This window comes from Phocoena sinus, chromosome 2 (assembly GCF_008692025.1).
Source record: "Phocoena sinus isolate mPhoSin1 chromosome 2, mPhoSin1.pri, whole genome shotgun sequence".
NCBI lineage: Eukaryota > Metazoa > Chordata > Mammalia > Artiodactyla > Phocoenidae > Phocoena > Phocoena sinus.
Window position 1 is genome coordinate 89,546,083 of NC_045764.1, and position 17,970 is coordinate 89,564,052.

Consider the following 17,970-nt stretch of genomic DNA (forward strand, 5'->3'; position numbering starts at 1 on the left):
GGTGTTTGAGAAAGAGGATCAACATCAACGGGAGGGAAACTGGGATGACAAATGAGGTTCCTTCCCTAAGTGACTCAGTCAGGGTGATAACATAAACCAAAATACAAAAGACAGGAGGAGGAACAGACCTGAGGAGGAAATGTGAGTTTATCTTTGTGTGCCGAGAGCCCAGCCTGACTAGGGCCTGACTGAGTAGAAAAGTATCAAACCTATGCTGACAGAAACTTGGTTTTAATGTTTAATTTGAAGTGTATATGAAACACCTAGATGAAGGTGTTTGGTAAGTGGTTAGGTATATAGGTCAGAAGCTTAGAACAAAGATTCAGGCTTCAGATGTGGCTTTAGGAATCAAGACATTAAGTGTAGGAGTGAGAACAGAAGACAAATGACAGGCTCTGGAAAACAACAGACAAGAAAGAACATCCAGAGAGGTAGAAGAATGAGGAGGGGATAGCGCCATTAAAATCAATAAATGAGTTTCCAGAAAGAAAGGGTCAGAAGTCATGCTGCAGATGCCCAGTGAAAGTGTGTGTACATTGGACTTGGTATGTACGTTTTCATTGCTCACTTGAGTAAAAGATTTTCAGCAGAGCAGTGATGGTGAAAACTAGATTGTACTGGGCTGAAAATTGAATGGGGAGGTGAGAAAAATGGAAATAGCAAGGAAATCCCACGTTTCCAAGAAACTTGGCCATGAAGGAAAAGGATATCACAAGTTTGAGATAAGGTTGATTTTTGAGGAAAGAAACTTGAGTATATTTATAGATTGAGGGAAGGAATAATTGAAGAGGTAGGGGAAAGAGGCCCTGTTGAAGGGGATAGAGAAGGGTGGCATTAAGAAGATGGATAAAGAGGTTGGCTTCAAACTCAGGGAGAGTAGGCCTTCTGATAAGGAGGGGAAAAGATAAGGATTCATGCAGGTGCAGGTATATTTAAGTTGGAACATATGGGAAGATAACTTAATGTTTAAACAAAAATAATAATATTGTAGTATGGGGTTTATAACATATGTGAAACTAAAATATATAAACATAAACAAGAGTAATATAAAGGCTGGAAGAGGACATACAGAAGTATACTATTATAAGTTTCTTATACTATATGCCAAGGGGTATAATATCACTTGAAGGTAGACTTGATAAGTTGAAAATATACACTACAGGGGACTTGCCTGGTGCTCCAGTGGTTAAGACTCCATGTTTCCACTGCATGGGGCACCAGTTCCATCCCTGGTGAGGGAACTAAGATCCCACATACCACATAGGAAAGAAAGAAAGAAGGAAGGAAGGAAGGAAAGAGAGAGAGAGAGAGAGAGAAAGAAAATATATACTAAAAACTCTAAACCAACCACTAATATAGCAAAACAAAGGGTTATACCTAATAAGCCAATAAAGGAGGTAAAATGGAATCATTTAAAAATATTCAGGGAGTTCCCTGGTGGTCCAGTGGTTAGGACTCCATGCTTTTACTGCCAAGAGCCCGGGTTCAATTCCTGGTTGGGGAACTGAGATCCTGCAAGCTGTGCGGCACAGCCAAAAAAAATTTTTTTTCAATTAATCTGAAAGAAGGCATAAAAAGAGGAAAGGGTATTAAAGAGGAAAGGCATTTTTTAAAAAAAAGGAAGACACCTGTGTTTATGCATCAGAAAAATTAATATTGTTAAAATGTCCATACAACCCAAAGCCATCTATAGATTCAATACAATCCCCAGCAAAGCTCCAATGGCATTCTTCGCAGAAATAGAAAAAAACAATCCAAAAATTTGTATGGAATCACAAAAGACCTCAAATAGCTGAAGCAATCCTGAAGAAAAAGAACAAATCCAGAGGTATCAAATGTCCTGATTTCAAACTATACTACAAAGCTATAGTAATAAAAACAGTATGGTACAGGCATAAAAAGACACATAGACCAATGGAATAGAATAGACAGCCCAGACTTAAAGTCCCACATATACAGTCAGGTAATATTTGACAAGGGAGCCAAGAACACCCAGTGGGGAAAAGATAGTCTCTTTAAACAAATGGTGTTGGGAAAACTGGATAAACACATAAAGAACAATGAAACTGGACCCCTATTTTATACCAATCACAAAAATTAACTCAAAATGAATCAAAAACTTAAACATAAGACCTGATACCATAAAACTCCTAGAAGAAAACACAGGGAGGAAGCTCCTTGACATTGGTCTTGGCAATACTCTTATGGCTAGGAAACTGAAAGAAGAAACAACAAAAGCAAAAGTCAACAAGTGAGACTACATCAAACCTAAAAGCGGGACTTTCCTGGTGGCGCAGTGGTTAAGAATCTGCCTGTCAATGCAGGGGACATGGGTTCCAGCCCTGGTCTGGGAAAATCCCACATGCCACAGAGCAACTAAGCCTGTGCGCCACAACTACTGAGCCTGCGCTCTAGAGCCCGCGAGCCACAACTAGTGAGCCCACATGCCACAACTACTGAAGCCTGTGCACCTAGAGCCTGTGCTCCGCAACAAGAGAAGCCACTGCAATGAGAAGCCCGCGTACCCCAACGAAGAGTAGCCCCCGCTCACCACAACTAGCCCGCGCACAGCAACAGAGACACAGTGCAGCCAAAAATAAAATAATTAATTAATTAATTATTTTAAAAAACTTAAAAGCTTCTGTACAACAAAAGAAACAATTAATGAAATAAAAGGCAACCTATGTAATGGTAGAAAATTTTTGCAAACCATATACTGGATAAGGAGTTAATATCCATAATATATAAAGAACTCATAAAACTTAATAACAACAATGACAACAAAAGATACAATTTAAAAATGGACAGAGGGGGCTTCCCTGGTGGCGCAGTGGTTGAGAGTCCGCCTGCTGATGCAGGGGACACGGGTTCGTGCCCCGGTCCGGGAAGATCCCACATGCTGCGGAGCAGCTGGGCCCATGAGCCATGGCTGCTGAGCCTGCACGTCTGGAGCCTGTGCTCTGCAACGGGAGAGGCCACAATAGTGAGAGGCCCATGTACCACAAAAAAATAATAATAATAAATAGATAAAATTAAATAAAATAAAAATGGACAGAGGAACTGAAAAGACATTTTTTCCAAAGAAGATATCCAAATGGCTAATGAGTACATGAAAAGATGCTCAACATCACTAATCATTAGGGAAATAAAAACCAAAACCACAATGAGATATCAACTCACATCTGTTTGAATAGCTATCATCAAGAGACAAGAGATAACAAGTGTAGGCCAGGATATGGCGAAAAGGAAACACTTATATACTGTTGGTGGGAATATAAATTGGTTCAACCACTATAGAAAACAATATGGTGTTTCCTCAAAAAATTAAAAATAGATCTACCATATGACCCAGTATTTCCACTTCTGGTATATGCCAAAAGGAAAAGAAAACAGGGTATCAAAGAGATATATGCACTCCCATGTTTACTGCATTATTCACAATAGCCAAGATATGGAAACAATCTAAGTGCCCATCAATGGATAAATATGTAAAGAAGATGTGGTATATATATATATGCAATGGAATATTATTCAGCCATGAGAAAAAAGGACATCCTGCTATTTTTTTTTTTTTTTTTTTTTTCTGCGGTACGCGGGCCTCTCACTGTTGTGGCCTCTCCCGTTACGGAGCACAGGCTCCGGATGCGCAGGCTCAGCGGCCATGGCTCACGGGCCCAGCCGCTCTGCGGCATGTGGGATCTTCCTGGACCGGGGCACGAACCCACGTCCCCTGCATTGGCAGGCCGACTCTCAACCACTGCGCCACCAGGGAAGCCCACATCCTGCTATTTTTGACAACATGGATGGACCTTGAGAATATCATGCTAAATGAGGTAAGTCAGAGAAAGAAAGACAAGTACTGTATGATCTCACTTATATGTGGAATCTATAAAAAAGCCAAACTCAGGAATTCCCTGGTGGTCCAGTGGTTAGGATTCAGCACTTTCACTGCCGGGGCTCTGGTTCAATCCCTGGTTGGGGAACTAAGATCCTGCAAGCCTTGTGGCATGGCCAAAAAAAATAAAATAATAAAATAAATTAAAAATTAAAAAGCCAAACATTAAAAAACAGAAAGTAAATGGTTGTTACCAAGGAATGGGGTGGTGAGGGGATAGGACAGATGGTGTTAAGGGTACAAATTTTCAACAAGTAGTAAATAAGCCCTAGAGAACTGACACACAGTATAGTGAATATAGATAACAGTATTGTATTATAATCATCAAACTTGCTAAGAGACTAGAACTTGATTCCAACTACTAAAAAGAAATGATCATTATGTAACATGATAAAGGTGCTAGCTATTGCTACAGTGGCAATCATATTACCAATATAAGTATATCAAATTAACATGTTGTACACCTTATCTTTGCACAATGTTATATGTCAAACATATTTCAATTTTTAAAATTACATTTAGTTGCAATCCAGAGATGAGAGGAAGGATCTGGGTAAACAGCTGAGCTAAATTCTCATTGATTGTGAATTGGGCCTTTACTTTTTATTTTGTCTAGTTTTGTTTTGTGGAGCCAAGAATGACAAATGAAATTATAAATGCTTTCCAAATCCTAAATTTTATCATTAAGAAAACTTTCATAAAATCAGTGGCATGGGGTGACTTTAATTGATGAGAGGAATGCAATACTGGGTAACTAGTGAAAAGACAACCTGTAATATTGGGTAACTAGTGAAAAGACAATCTATTCTTAGTGGATGACTGGGAAAATTAACAGTGGAAGAAATAAATTTGATATGTTGAGAAAAGAAAAGAGCAGTGGAGCCAAATAAAAACAAATAAATAGCTGGGATGTCCCTGGCAGTCCAGCGGTTAAGACTCCATGCTTCCACTGTAGGGGGCATGGGTTCAATCCCTGGTCAGGGAACTAAGATCTACATGCCACACGGTGCAGCAAAACAAAACAAAGCAAACACACACACACACACACACACACACACACACACACACACACACACACATAAATAGCAAGATGGTAGATTTAAATCATTAAATGTAAATGGCCTAAAAATGCCAATTAAAAAGCAGAGACTGGCAGGTTAGCTTTAAAAAGCAAGAGGGAGGGGCTTCCCTGGTGGCACAGTGGTTGAGAGTCCGCCTGCTGATGCAGGGGATGCGGGTTCGTACCCCAGTCCGGTAAGATCCCACATGCCGCGGAGCGCCTAGGTTCATGAGCCATGGCTGCTGAGCCTGCATGTCCGGAGCCTGTGCTCCACAACGGGAGAGGCCACAACAGTGAAAGGCCCACATACCACAAAAAAAAAAAAAAAAAAAAAAGCAAGAGGGAGACTGCTCTTTTTCTGAGAGAATGGAAAAAAAAAGAGGACAAAGACAAAGAAAATTATAAGTAATGAATGGGGTCTTAGTAACAAAAATACTTAGTCTTCTTAGAAAGGAATGATATTGGATTATATACAGTGGAGATTGTATAGCTATTATATAGCAGTGGAGATGGGGATGGGTAAGAAAAAATGGGGTTGAGAATTTGAAAAGGATGGAAGTTTTTTTTTTTTTTTTTTTTTTTATGCGTTACTTTTTTTTTTTTTTTTTTTTTATGCGTTACGCGGGCCTCTCACTGTTGTGGCCTCTCCCGTTGCGGAGGACAGGCTCCGGACGCGCAGGCTCAGCGGCCATGGCTCACGGGCCCAGCCGCTCCGCGGCATGTGGGATCCTCCCAGACCGGGGCACGAACCCGTGTTCCCTGCATCGGCAGGCGGACTCTCAACCACTGCGCCACCAGGGAAGCCCAGGATGGAAGTTTTAAAACAACTACTAAAGGTAAATAAGCAGGTGAGTCCACATGTAACAAAGTGAAGTGCCAAACCACTGAAGATGGCTCAGGCAGTCCAGTTTGGTGCCAAAGTTCCACTTAATTGTTTTAAGTTGTAATGACTTTACTGGGCTCCACGTGAAGACTAGGCGTGTCTGAACAGAATTTATAGCTGAAATTCAGCAAGATTTAAAGCAATATTAATTTGGTACATGATCATTATCCTTTTTTTCCTGGTAATTGACTTGAATGAAAAACCATACATGTAAAAGAAAATTTTAATGATCCAACTCTTCATTTCTGGAATCAAGAACCAGAAGAGCTGGTATTTAGAAGATAAGCTAGGAAAAAGTACATGACTCTTTTCCTCTAGGGCATGAGAGCCCTTCTCAGGTCTACTGGCCCTTCCGTCAACCAGACCTAAACTTAGGACAGGATGCTTCCCTGCTAAGCCAGCCCCAAGACCCTAGCATCACTGTGGGGGTGGTGGGGGGTCATAAGGGCATATGGCTGAGGGTCTGTGGGACTGAGGGCAAGAGGGATGCTCTTATGAAGCCTAGTTTCCTTTGCTTTCAGCAGGTATACCCTCTGTTTTACAGAAATTCAGCCTCTCTTGACCTAGATCCTTTAGCACGTCTCTGACCCAATAGCTTCTGAGCCTCCTTTCTAAAATCTTAGGGAAAACTGGCCTTCCCACTTACCAAAGCAAATCCTCCAACTCTTGATCTCAATTCCACCTCCTCGCAACTCCTAAGGGCTTATCTGACAATTATTTATCTCACTATCTCCATCCTCTTCTATTGTCCATTCCTTTTCTTTCTTTGACTCTTCTGGCTCCTTCTTTCAGCCATCAGATGTGCTCAAGTTCACTAGTTCTTTAAAACAAACACCCCTCACCACCACCAAACATTTTTGAATTCTAACAACAACAGAAAGAACCCTCTTTAAAATGTTTATGTTTTGCTAAATTGCTTTATAGAAATGTCTAAATTCAGAAAGAGTAATGAAAAGAAAGAGAAGTTAAAATAGTTTGCACTGAAGGATCAGATTAAGGATATCCTGAGGAACCAAGAACAGAAGAAAGGATAAAGACAGGGGTCTGAGTATGTGTCCTGAGAATGGCTGGCCTTAATCAGTCATCAAATCTTGTCAATTCTACTTCAAAAGTGTATCTATTGAACTCTGAATATTTTTGAATTTTTGAGTATATACTATGGGTAAAGCATTGTACCAGGTGCTATAGGAGATAAAAGGATGAAGTAGACATGGATCCTGCCCTCAATGTATTTACAGTCCAGTTTAGGGGATGCAATATACATATAAATCTGTAACACAGTGTCAAAACTTTTAAGTGTTATTACAGAAGATCAAATAAAAATGTTATGGGAGTTTTGAGGAAGAAGGGGCCTCTTTGGACTGCGGCCAGTGAGGTTGAGGAGGAGGAAGACCATTTGTGATAATATCATGGACATGATTGCTCTTGAGTTGGGCCTTAAAAGATATGTTGTATCTGGGCAGAAAGATGTAAAATGAAAAGACATTTCACGCAGAGGGAATGATGGAAAACATGACACAGAGGCAGGAAATGAAAAGTTATATTTAAGGAACAATTGAGGGTTAATTCTAATGCATAGAGTAGCATTAGAAAGGGAATTGTAAGAGTTAATTTTGGAAAGTCAAGTTAGGTACAAATCATGGCTGGAGAGCAGGAGGAGTGGGGAAGACTTGAATGCCAACCAGTGGGGAATGCCAACCAGTGGGGAATGATAGAGGTTTTTGAACAAGGCAGTTCAGAGTCATGCTTTAGGCAGTTCTGGTAGAATCTATATAAGATAGGTGTGTAGCAAGTGGGAAGGACTGGAAACAAGAATCTGTATGGGTGCTATTTGAATAGTTCAGCAGAAATGAAATGAGTTTCAAAATCCGGATTCTACTATAGGTGGTAAAAGAAGGAAAGCAAACCACCCACAGAAATACAGAAAGAAAAACTAAATGGGGAAAATGTATAGCTTTACTAGGATTCAAAGAAATGCAAGTTATAACTTTAAAGCATGATTTAACATCTGTGTAACAAATTTTTCATCTGAGAAAATATAAAGTTGATGAGATTTGAGGGAACTGGACACAATTATACATCAGAGCAGTTTAAGACACCAACAGCAATCTGACAAAATGTAGGCAGGTGCAGAGACTTCCCTAGTGGTCCAGTGGTTAAGACTCCACCCTTCCACTACAGGGGACACGGCTTCCATCCCTGGTTGGGGAACTAAGATCCAGCATGCTGTGCAATGCAGCCAGAAAAAAATAAAATAGAATAAGAATTCAAGCCCAACATTGTAAATCAACTACACTTCAATTTTTTAAAATGAAATTTTAAAAAAAGTTAAGCCCAGTATTAGAAGAGTCAAGAGCTGATCAACAGCTTCATGGAACCTACTCCCTAACTTGGGCAGGGCACTTTAAGGTGGATCTATACTCTGTCTTTTCTATGCCCAGCACAGTCACTGGGCTAAATATAAACCAATTATCAAACAATCTTCTAAAGGCTCCACAGAAGTTAGAAGGTTTAATAGAGAAAGACACAGCCCTGTGTTTAAATAGGCTTTAATCTATAGGTAGCTTGACCACTGTCTCAACAACCACTGGGCACACTAGGACACATCACTGGAAGCTGAGCCACAGCATGGCAGGTGCAAAGCAGGAGGCCCTGACGCTACCGGAAGAGGCAGAGGCTGACTAATATGCCATAACTATGACACCAAGCTTCTGGTTTTTAACAAGACAGGTCATAAATCTCAGGACACCTCCTAATTATTTTGCTACATTTTACTGTTACCTAAACTCTTAAGGTTCTCTCTTCTGTGTGTATGGTGGAAATCTTATGTAATGATATGCCATTGTCCATCTCTTCCCAACTCCTCATTCAATGACATCCCATTGGTAGGTTGAAATAAGCCATGTTGAGAGTATTTATACTACAGGCAAATGCTACAAATCAAAGGTTGATTTATTATTTTGTCTAGATCAAGAAGCGGCAAACTATGGTCTGTGGGCCAGTCCATCCTTGTTTTTATAAATAAAGTTTTAAGAACACAGCCATGCCCGTTTGTTTAGTAACATCTGTGGCTGCTTTCCCACTAAAATGGTACAGTTGAGTAGCTGTGGCAGAGACCCTATGGCCTGAAAAGCCTAAAATATTTACTATCAGGCCCTTTACAGAAAATGTTTGCCAATCCAGGGTCTTACTCACTAAGGCGAGCAAAAATATGAACCAATATTCATGGCAAAACTACTCTTGGAGGGCTTCCCTGGTGGCGCAGTGGTTGAGAGTCCGCCTGCCAATGCAGGGGACATGGGTTCGTGCCCCGGTCCGGGAAGATCCCACATGCCGCGGAGCGGCTGGGCCCGTGAGCCATGGCCGCTGAGCCTGTGCATCTGGAGCCTGTGTTCCACAACGGGAGAGGCCACAACAGTGAGAGGCCCGCGTACCGCAAAAAAAAAACTACTCTTGGAGAGCCATTTCTTAAACATATACCAGCACATCACTGGGTAGAGTTCATATATAGACCTAAGCAGTCTGATTCTAGAATTCACATTAACCACTATATTGCTAAACAGAGTATGAAATATTATGTAAGCATGAAAATTTATAGAAAGCTTACTGTCAATTCATAGAAATGTGATGTATAAAATAAGTGGAAAAACAAAAATACAAAGTGGTAATGTCCACATTGATATATATCAATTTGTATCTAGATGTGAAATTCTGGAGAAGAAAATAGAATTTAAAAAGTTAAGCTTGGGCTTCCCTGGTGGCACAGTTGTTGAGAGTCCGCCTGCCGATGCAGGGGACACGGGTTTGTGCCCCGGTCTGGGAAGATCCCACATGCCACGGAGCGGCTAGGCCCTTGAGCCATGGCCTCTGAGCCTGCGCGTCCAGAGCCTGTGTTCCGCAACGGGAGAGGCCACAACAGTAAGAGGCTCACGTACCCCGCCTCCAAAAAAAAAAAAAAAAAAAAAGTTAAGCTTGTTTTCTCTATGAAGTCACTTAGTTAATTCCTAAAAATAAAGAGAAGAAAAGACATATCCAGGACTTCCCTGGTGGCACAGTGGTTAAGAATCTGCCTACCCATGCAGGGGACACAGGTTTGAGCCCTGGTCCGGGAACATCCCACATGCCGCGAAGCGACTAAGCCCGTGTGCCACAACTACTGAAGCCCACATGCCACAACCACTGAGGCCCACGCACCTAGAGCCCATGCTCCACAACAAGAGAAGCCACCACAATGGGAAGCCTGCGCACCACAGTGAAGAGTAGCCCCCACTCGCTGCAACTAGAGAAAGCCCACGTGTAGCAATGAAGACACCACACAGCCAAAAAAGAAAAAGAAAAAACACATATCCATATATTCCCTTTAGAAACTATCCAATATCCTCTTCTAAGCTTCTTAACGTATGACTTCTGCACTTTTTTTTTTTTTTTTTTTTTTGCGGTACGCGGGCCCCTCACTGCTGCGGCCTCTCCGTTGCGGAGCACAGGCTCCGGACGCGCAGGCTCAGCGGCCATGGCTCACGGGCCCAGCCGCTCCGCGCCATGTGGGATCCTCCCGGATCGGGGCACAAACCCGCATCCCCTGCATCGTTAGGCGGACCCTCAACCACTGCGCCACCAGGAAAGCCCTGCACTATTTTATAAATACCCAGACTCTTTTCCACACCGTGGAACACGGCTTCCATCTGACCTATTTTACCCCAACAACTTCTATAGACATTACTTCTGCGATTATGACCATGACCAAATTCAGAGGTTTTTCTCCTTCCTTGTCTCCTGATACACAGAACATTGTGGATTGATTGTACCTTCATTCTTGACACTTTCTTCCCTTTTGACTTTCAAGACTGTACTTTTTACCTTTCTCTATTATCTCTTTTGGTGGGTCCTTCTCCATCTTTTTAAATTTCTGATTTCTCTTTCTCCTCATCCCCAAATCTGAGTACTCCAAAAGAGCTCTTTTTAAAAAATTATATGGGTAAGTTAATATCGAAGCCTCAATTTTCTAATTGAAAAAGGGGACTAAAATTAGTACCCACCTGTTGGCATGAAAATTAAATTAGTTTCATAAAGCATTCTGCACAACAGTAAGTACTCAATAAATGTTAGTTGTTGTTATTCTCACTTCTGTTCTTTTTGTTGCCGGTCCAACCAACACTGATATCGCTGAACTCATTACTTATGGCACAGGTTTATGTAACAATTAATTACATAAAAATGTATATGTGCACTTGGTAACAGCAGGTGGCTGTGAGTCTTATTTCGACAACAAGATCATAAGCTCCTGAGAAGAGGGCAAGTTTGACCTCTTCTGAGTCCACCAACCATACTAGCCAACCCTTAACTGAATCAATGCCAGAACACCTGTACCTCTGTTGAGTTGGGGGGTCCAATCCATCCCCAAGGTTGTGTCCTCGCTCTTCAGTCTTCCTGGTTCCCTCAGGATTTATTCCTTCTTCCTGTAAGCACAGGTAGAGTTGAGGTCAGTCATAAGGCCCTTCCAGGGGTGATAGGGATTGCGAGCAATCAAAGACCCTACATGAGGCCATGCATCAGCCCACAGAGATGTGCAGGAACTAAACTGGTGAGTTACCGTGAGCTCCAGCCCTGGGTTCTCCATGCCAGTCTCCACTGTGGACAGAGCAATGCCCTCTCTTCCATTTGTTTTCTCCATCTCCTGCTCTCCTGAAAAACAAATCCAGAGCCAAGGCTGAAAGATTAGTTGTTCTATAATATGGGGCCGGATAGAACTTTTAGGGCCAGTTACCCACAGGAAAACAAAACTAAAAATATTTAGAGATTTAGTTGATTTCTTTAAGAATTGAGAAAATTGGAAACATAATTCTAAAATAATAAACAATGAAATATAGACTTCTACTTCCTATTGTGAATAGCAAAGGAAAGGGAAATAAGATAGGAAAAGAGAAATGAAGGGCAAGGGAACTGAAATGAATCAGTGGCTCACCCAGGGCTCCAGGACCCGGACTAAAAAGGACCCTCTTCAGTCCCCTTAAGGAAGGGTTAGAGGGCAACTACTCCTGTTAGCCTCCAGGTGGCCCCACTGAGCTGTGCTGAGTAAGAAGAAAACAAGGAGGCAGAGGGCTGGGAAGACCACAGCCCCCAATATATTACTGAGAAACCAAGATTAACAGACTTTCCAGTTCCTGACTATAATGTAGCATGAGAATTGTTTTTGGAGCATCTAAGAGAGTACCTCATGAGATAAATAAAAGAAACCTACACGTAGAATAATCAGTATGAATGTTAATTATCCCCAGTAAAGAAAGTTTTAAAACAAAATGAGAGAATAAAGAAACAAATACTTGAGCCTCACTATAAGCAACCTTAATAGATAAACATTCAAAGTTATAATATAGGTTCATCTGATATTTTTTTTACTTTGTAGAAATTTTCCTTCAATTTTATGGAATTGTTTTTTGTTTTTGTTTTTTACTGTGATCTCTTCAACCATTTAAATATAATTTTATTCAACATACATAAACAACTTTTGTTTTTTAAATCAGGGCTTTCCTGTATAGGCACAGAACTACTTGAATTTGGTCTAAATATGATCAATTAAGAAATCTGGCAAATCAGGTTTCTGCCCTCCTCCAAGACCATTACTTACTCCAGTTTGCAGGATTCCTTCTGGTGCCTCAGTGAAGGATAGAAAGAAAAACTCAGCTCCAGGAGACCTTGACTCTGAAGGGATGGGCTGGAAATGAGAGAGAAGGATTTCCTGATTGGCCCATTTTGCCCTGGGCCCTCCTTTGCTGTTCCTGCCCTTCTCTGTAGAGGAGGAGTGCAACTCTCAAGTTAAATATTTATATGTTCTAAAGACTATTTTGCAGGGTCAGGTCTAAGAATTCTGCAGGAATTCCTAACAGGCACATCAGCAGGAGCGCTGCCCAGCACAGAACTAGGCACGGGGTAGTATGGAGAAGAAAAATAAGAGAAGGATCTCTGTACTCAGAAAACTTAGCATCATTTTGTACGGGAAAGACAGTTGCTAGAAAACAACAGAATGAAGGACTGTACATGATTCAATTCTAAATGACTGCTAGGAAGTCTTTTACTAATCCATTTAACAAATATTTGTTAAGTATTCACCATCACCCAGGCACAGTTTTGGGTGCTGAGGACACAAAGATGAATGGGATATTGCCTCTGCCATGAAGGAATTACAAATCAGTGAGGAAAGACATGTGTCAAGAAAGGCTTTACCGAGTTGGTAACATTGGCCCTGAGTCTGGAAAGTTTTGAAAGGTAAGTAGGGAATCACTGATGGAGAAGGGGAAAGATATACCACCACAGGGAGAAACTGAAACAAAGGCACAGAGGTGAAGACTTCCCTGACACATTAAGGAGGCTGTAAAAAATAGCTAGAGACGCAGACCTACTAGAGAATGGACTTGAGGACACGGGGAGGGGGAAGGGTAAGCTGGGACAAAGTGAGAGAGTGGCATGGACATGTATACACTACCAAATGTAAAACAGATAGCTAGTGGAAAGCAGCGGCATAGCACAGGGAGATCAGCTTGGTGCTTTGTGACCACCTAGAGGGGTGGGATAGGGAGGGTGGGAGGGAGGGAGATGCAAGAGGGAGGAGATATGGGGATATATGTATATGTATAACTGATTCACTTTGTTATAAGGCAGAAACTAACACACCATTGTAAAGCAATTATACTCCAATAAAGATGTTTAAAAAAATAGCTAAAGAACAGAGGCAAATTTTTGAGAAACTAATGAAGGAGGGACAAAATAAAGTAAGAAATTAGTTAAGGAATGGAGGGGGAAAATGGGAATGAGACGGTGGTAGTTTATCCAGAAATAAGTCTGGAGATGTAGTCAAGTGCCAGATGGAGATGGGCTCTGTAAGCCAGGCTAGAAGTTTGGGCTTATTTGGAACCAGCTGCGGAGACAAGAGGAGAATGGATTGGAAGGATGCACACTGGGGACAGGGAGACCAGTCAGGAGACAAAAGCAATAGTCCAGGTCAGACATGGTGAAGCTCTAACCAAAGCAGTAGATGGAGAGAAGGAAACAAATCTACAGGATGTGGTGACTAATTGGGCATAAGGGAGTAAATGAAAGGGGGAAGTTAATTCTTCAAAAGTGTTCAAAATGATCTATTTTCTTCCTGCTCCTATCTGCCAGTAATACTGAGCTGTATGTTGTTCCCTAAACACTTGATGTTCCCTTGTGCCTGTGCGACTGTTTGTGGATGCTGTTCCTTCTGCCTCCAACACTCTGCTCCCATTTACTTACCTGGAAAATTCCCACACCACCTTCAAGTCTCTGTTGCAAGGCTACTCTCTTCAATGAAGCTTTCCATGATTCCCTGCAGATGAGACTTAAGACCCCTTTCCCCACACCCTTACTGCAACATGCTCTTGCAGAAGACTACAGAGCATTTAGCGCTCTAAATGTTTACTTGTCTCCCAGTAGACCATGATCTCATCAAGCACAGGCTCTTTATCTTGTTCACCACTGTATCCCCAGGCTCAAGGCCTGCCACAATATTAGGCAATCAATAAAGATCTGTAAAATAAGTGAAACAAACAAACACAGATTTCTGGCTTAGATTATTGGGTATGTAGATGATGATAACAATCACCAAAATAGGAAAACATATCTCTACTTCCCTAGCTCCATGCACACGCACGCGTGCACACACACACACACACACACACACGTACACACAAACATAAAAGCCCCACCAGAGTAAATGTGTGTTATATTCTGCAGCCTAGAGCAACTCATTTTGCCTCTCTGGGCCCCTTCTGTTATTCCTGCCCCGCCTAATTGCCCAATGCCATCTGATTAGGAAAATTAAGTAATTTAATACAGAAAAAGAATTTGAAAAACAGTAGGTAAACTTGCAGTTGTAGTCTACTATTGTACATTCTTATACAAACTCAGGAAAATTAAAGATATTTTCAAGCTGACATCTGATTACAATCTCAGTATGACTGTGAAGTCTCTGACTCATCCTAGCACACACTTTATCTCTGTTTTCATTTTTACCTTAGAAAATTGCCAGTTCTGGGGTCAAGCCCAGGTATAGTTATAGGCACAGAGCCTAGCGTTCAGTCCAGGTGAAATGATGCCAGTGATCACATCTGTCTTCTCTTGCCCTTCCTCTTCCCTCTTTCTTTTTCCTCTAGAAGGCGTGAAAAATCCATGTTCATCTTCTAAATGCAGGCTACAGCACTCATCTCACTTGTCCAGCAGATCCAAGTTTCCTTTAAATGCAGGTACAATTGATAACACCCAACTGCGGAGAGGAAGAGAATTAATCCGGCTGATATCTCCCCTTGAGTAACTGCTGGCTCACAGGCTTGGGCTTCATTGTTTAAATGTTTTCTTTTTCTCTTATCATTTACAGTTTGATAAACTCTCAAAGTAAAGATCAGGAAGAATGAAATGATTTACCCAGAGTCAACAGCTAGTTAGTGGCTAAGCCAAACCAATATCCTGGGATCCTCACTCCTGGTTCTGTGCTATTTCTGGGCTGTAGGGTGAAACATAAGAGATGCTCTGTCTCTGCAGCCTTTTACAGTTTTTCAAAAGATTTTCCTGTACTTTCACTGCTCATCCTCATAATATTTCTGTAAGCAAGTCAACTACTAATCCTATTTTAGGTACAGAGAAAATTATATTCAAAGAAAATGAGCAATTTGTCTAAAGTCATACAGCTGGTTAGGGCAGAGTCAGGACTGGAGGCTAGCTATGGTCATTTCCATGGAAGCTTGGCCTCAGAGCTCTCCTAAAGTCTAGGGGTTGCTCCTGGAAAACCAGGTGGCCTGCCACAAACCCATCTGGGAAATAAGTAGGGTATAAACAATAAATGATTTTATCCTTCCTGCTTTGACCTCTCCTTGATTACTAGTACAAGCAAGGGGAACTAGAGAGCATATAGAAATTTCCAGTTTTGGTCTTAATGAAGTAACTTACACTTAACTGACTCTCCTGCTGAGAACAACTAAAAAGGCTAGACAAATATATAAATCAACAGGTGAAAGCACTGCAGAGCAATCAATGGAAGCAGGACCTGAAGGTTTTTGATTCTTGAGAGAAGGGAAGCATACCAGTTGAGTTCCACATTCATCCTAGCTCTTTTCCTGAAGGCATTTTATTTTTCAAATCACAATGCAGAGAAATAATGCTCAAGTAGTCTTTTTGAAGGAAAAAAATCATAAAAAGAAAAGAATAATGAAGAAGGAGCCTAAAAACCTGCAACCAAATTTCAAAGTCATTGGCCAACTCAAAAATTTTAGATGCTCAAAACAAGCCACCAAGAAACTCAGTGAAAAACAGTATTTGGAGTGCTTAAAGACCTGAGCAGACGGACTTCCCTGGTGGCACAGTGGTTAAGAATCCACCTGCCAATGCAGGGGACACGAGTTTGAGCCCTGGTCAGGAAAGATCTCATATGCCGTGGAGCAACTAAGCCCATGCGCCACCACTACTGAGCCTGTGCTCTAAAGCCCACAAGCCACAACTACTGAGCCCACGTGCCACAACTACTGAAGCCCGTGAGCTTAGAGCCCATGCTCCCCAACAAACAGAAGCCAGCTCAATGAGAAGCCCGGGCACCGCAACAAAGAGTAGTCCCCGCTCGCTGCAACTAGAGAAAGCCCACGCACAGCAACGAAGACCAAACACAGCCAAAGATAAATAAATAAAATAAATATACTAAAAAAAAAAGACCTGAGCAGAGATTTCAGCAACCATGTGGTACTGGAGAGACAAATGTGTGTTTTGGACCTTGATAAACACATCAGGCTTTCTATTGAGACCCTAAAGGGGCCATAGCCTAGTAATAAGAAACATGCTTTAAGAATAAACACTGTGCCCTAGGGGAAAGACAAAACCGAAATAACAAACATAAAACAAAGACTCAACAGAAGTAAGTCAGTCTATTTCTACCCTATCTTCCTGACAAAAGAAACGCTAACCTTCTTTAAGCATATATAACATATCATCCAGAGCTTCTACAAATGTTCAATTACAATGTCCAGCATCTAATTTAAAAGAAAAAGACATTCTTAAAAAAAAAAAAAACAGCAGATAATAGAAACAAATCCGTAAATGACTCAGATATTAGAAATATCAAACAGGGACTTTAACTAACTATGATTAATCTTTTCAAGAAAATAAGGGGAAAGGTGGAGAAATAGATGAAAAGATAGAGATTTAGAAAAGACAATTAAAATTTGTAAAAAATAAATGCACATTCTAGGGATTAAAATTAAGAACTAACTGGGCTTCCCTGGTGGCACAGTGGTTAAGAATCCACCTGCCAATGAAGGAGACAAGGGTTCGAGCCCTGGTCTGGGAAGATCCCACATGCCGCGGAGCAACTAAGCCTGTGCGCCACAACTACTGAGCCTGTGCTCTAGAGCCCGTGAGCCACAACTACTGAGCCTGCATGCCACAACTACTGAAGCCCGCGTGCCTAGAGCCCGTGCTCCACAACAAGAGAAGCCACTGCAATGAGAAGCCCGGGCACCGCAACGAAGAGTAGCCCCCGCTCGCTGCAACTAAAGAAAGGCCACGTGCAGCAATGAAGACCAAACACAGCCAAAAATAAAAAATAAAATAAAATAAAAAGAACTAACTAAAATGGTTTAACGAACTGGATAAAACAGAAGACAGGGTGAGTGAACTCAAAGAGTGGTCAACAGAAAATATCTGAACAGCACAGAAAGAAAAATTTAGGGGAAAAAAGCAGAATAAAACTTCTATCTTCCATTTAGGATGTAGAAAGCTGGAAAAGTCTTGCTCCCATCTTCATAACAACAATTTTTAAAATTCAGATAATCTGAAAATTTACAATTTTCTTTAACCCATCAGTGACCTGAGGTTGCAGGGCAACCAATTATCCCCAAATCTAAGGAAAGACAAGTTGACTGAAAAAAAAATACACAACCTAAAAGTTGAAAATCATGTTTTATTTGGTGGGCCTACTGAGGACTTAAGTCCAGGATACAGCCTCTCAGATAACTCTGAGGGACTGTTGCAAAGAGGTAAGGGAGGTGCCAGGATATAGAGGAGTTTTTGCAAAAAAACAAACATAAACAAAGAGGTAGTCAGAACATCAAAAGATTACTGCTAATTAAAGAAAAC

General features: G+C 41.3%; 1 protein-coding gene across 1 annotated transcript in view; it reads right to left on the reverse strand.

The window, feature by feature from the left end:
- Positions 1-14,127, reverse strand: part of SLC28A2 (solute carrier family 28 member 2) — a 42,219-nt gene extending 28,092 nt beyond the window's left edge. Inside the window, exons 1-4 of the mRNA XM_032623102.1 lie at positions 14,107-14,127; positions 12,464-12,550; positions 11,429-11,520; positions 11,206-11,294 (exon numbers count right to left, since the gene is read on the reverse strand). Coding sequence (XP_032478993.1) covers positions 11,206-11,294; positions 11,429-11,509 — 170 coding nt within the window. The 5' untranslated portion in view covers positions 11,510-11,520; positions 12,464-12,550; positions 14,107-14,127. The remainder of the gene's footprint in view (positions 1-11,205; positions 11,295-11,428; positions 11,521-12,463; positions 12,551-14,106) is intronic.
- Between the last annotated feature and the right edge of the window lie 3,843 nt (positions 14,128-17,970).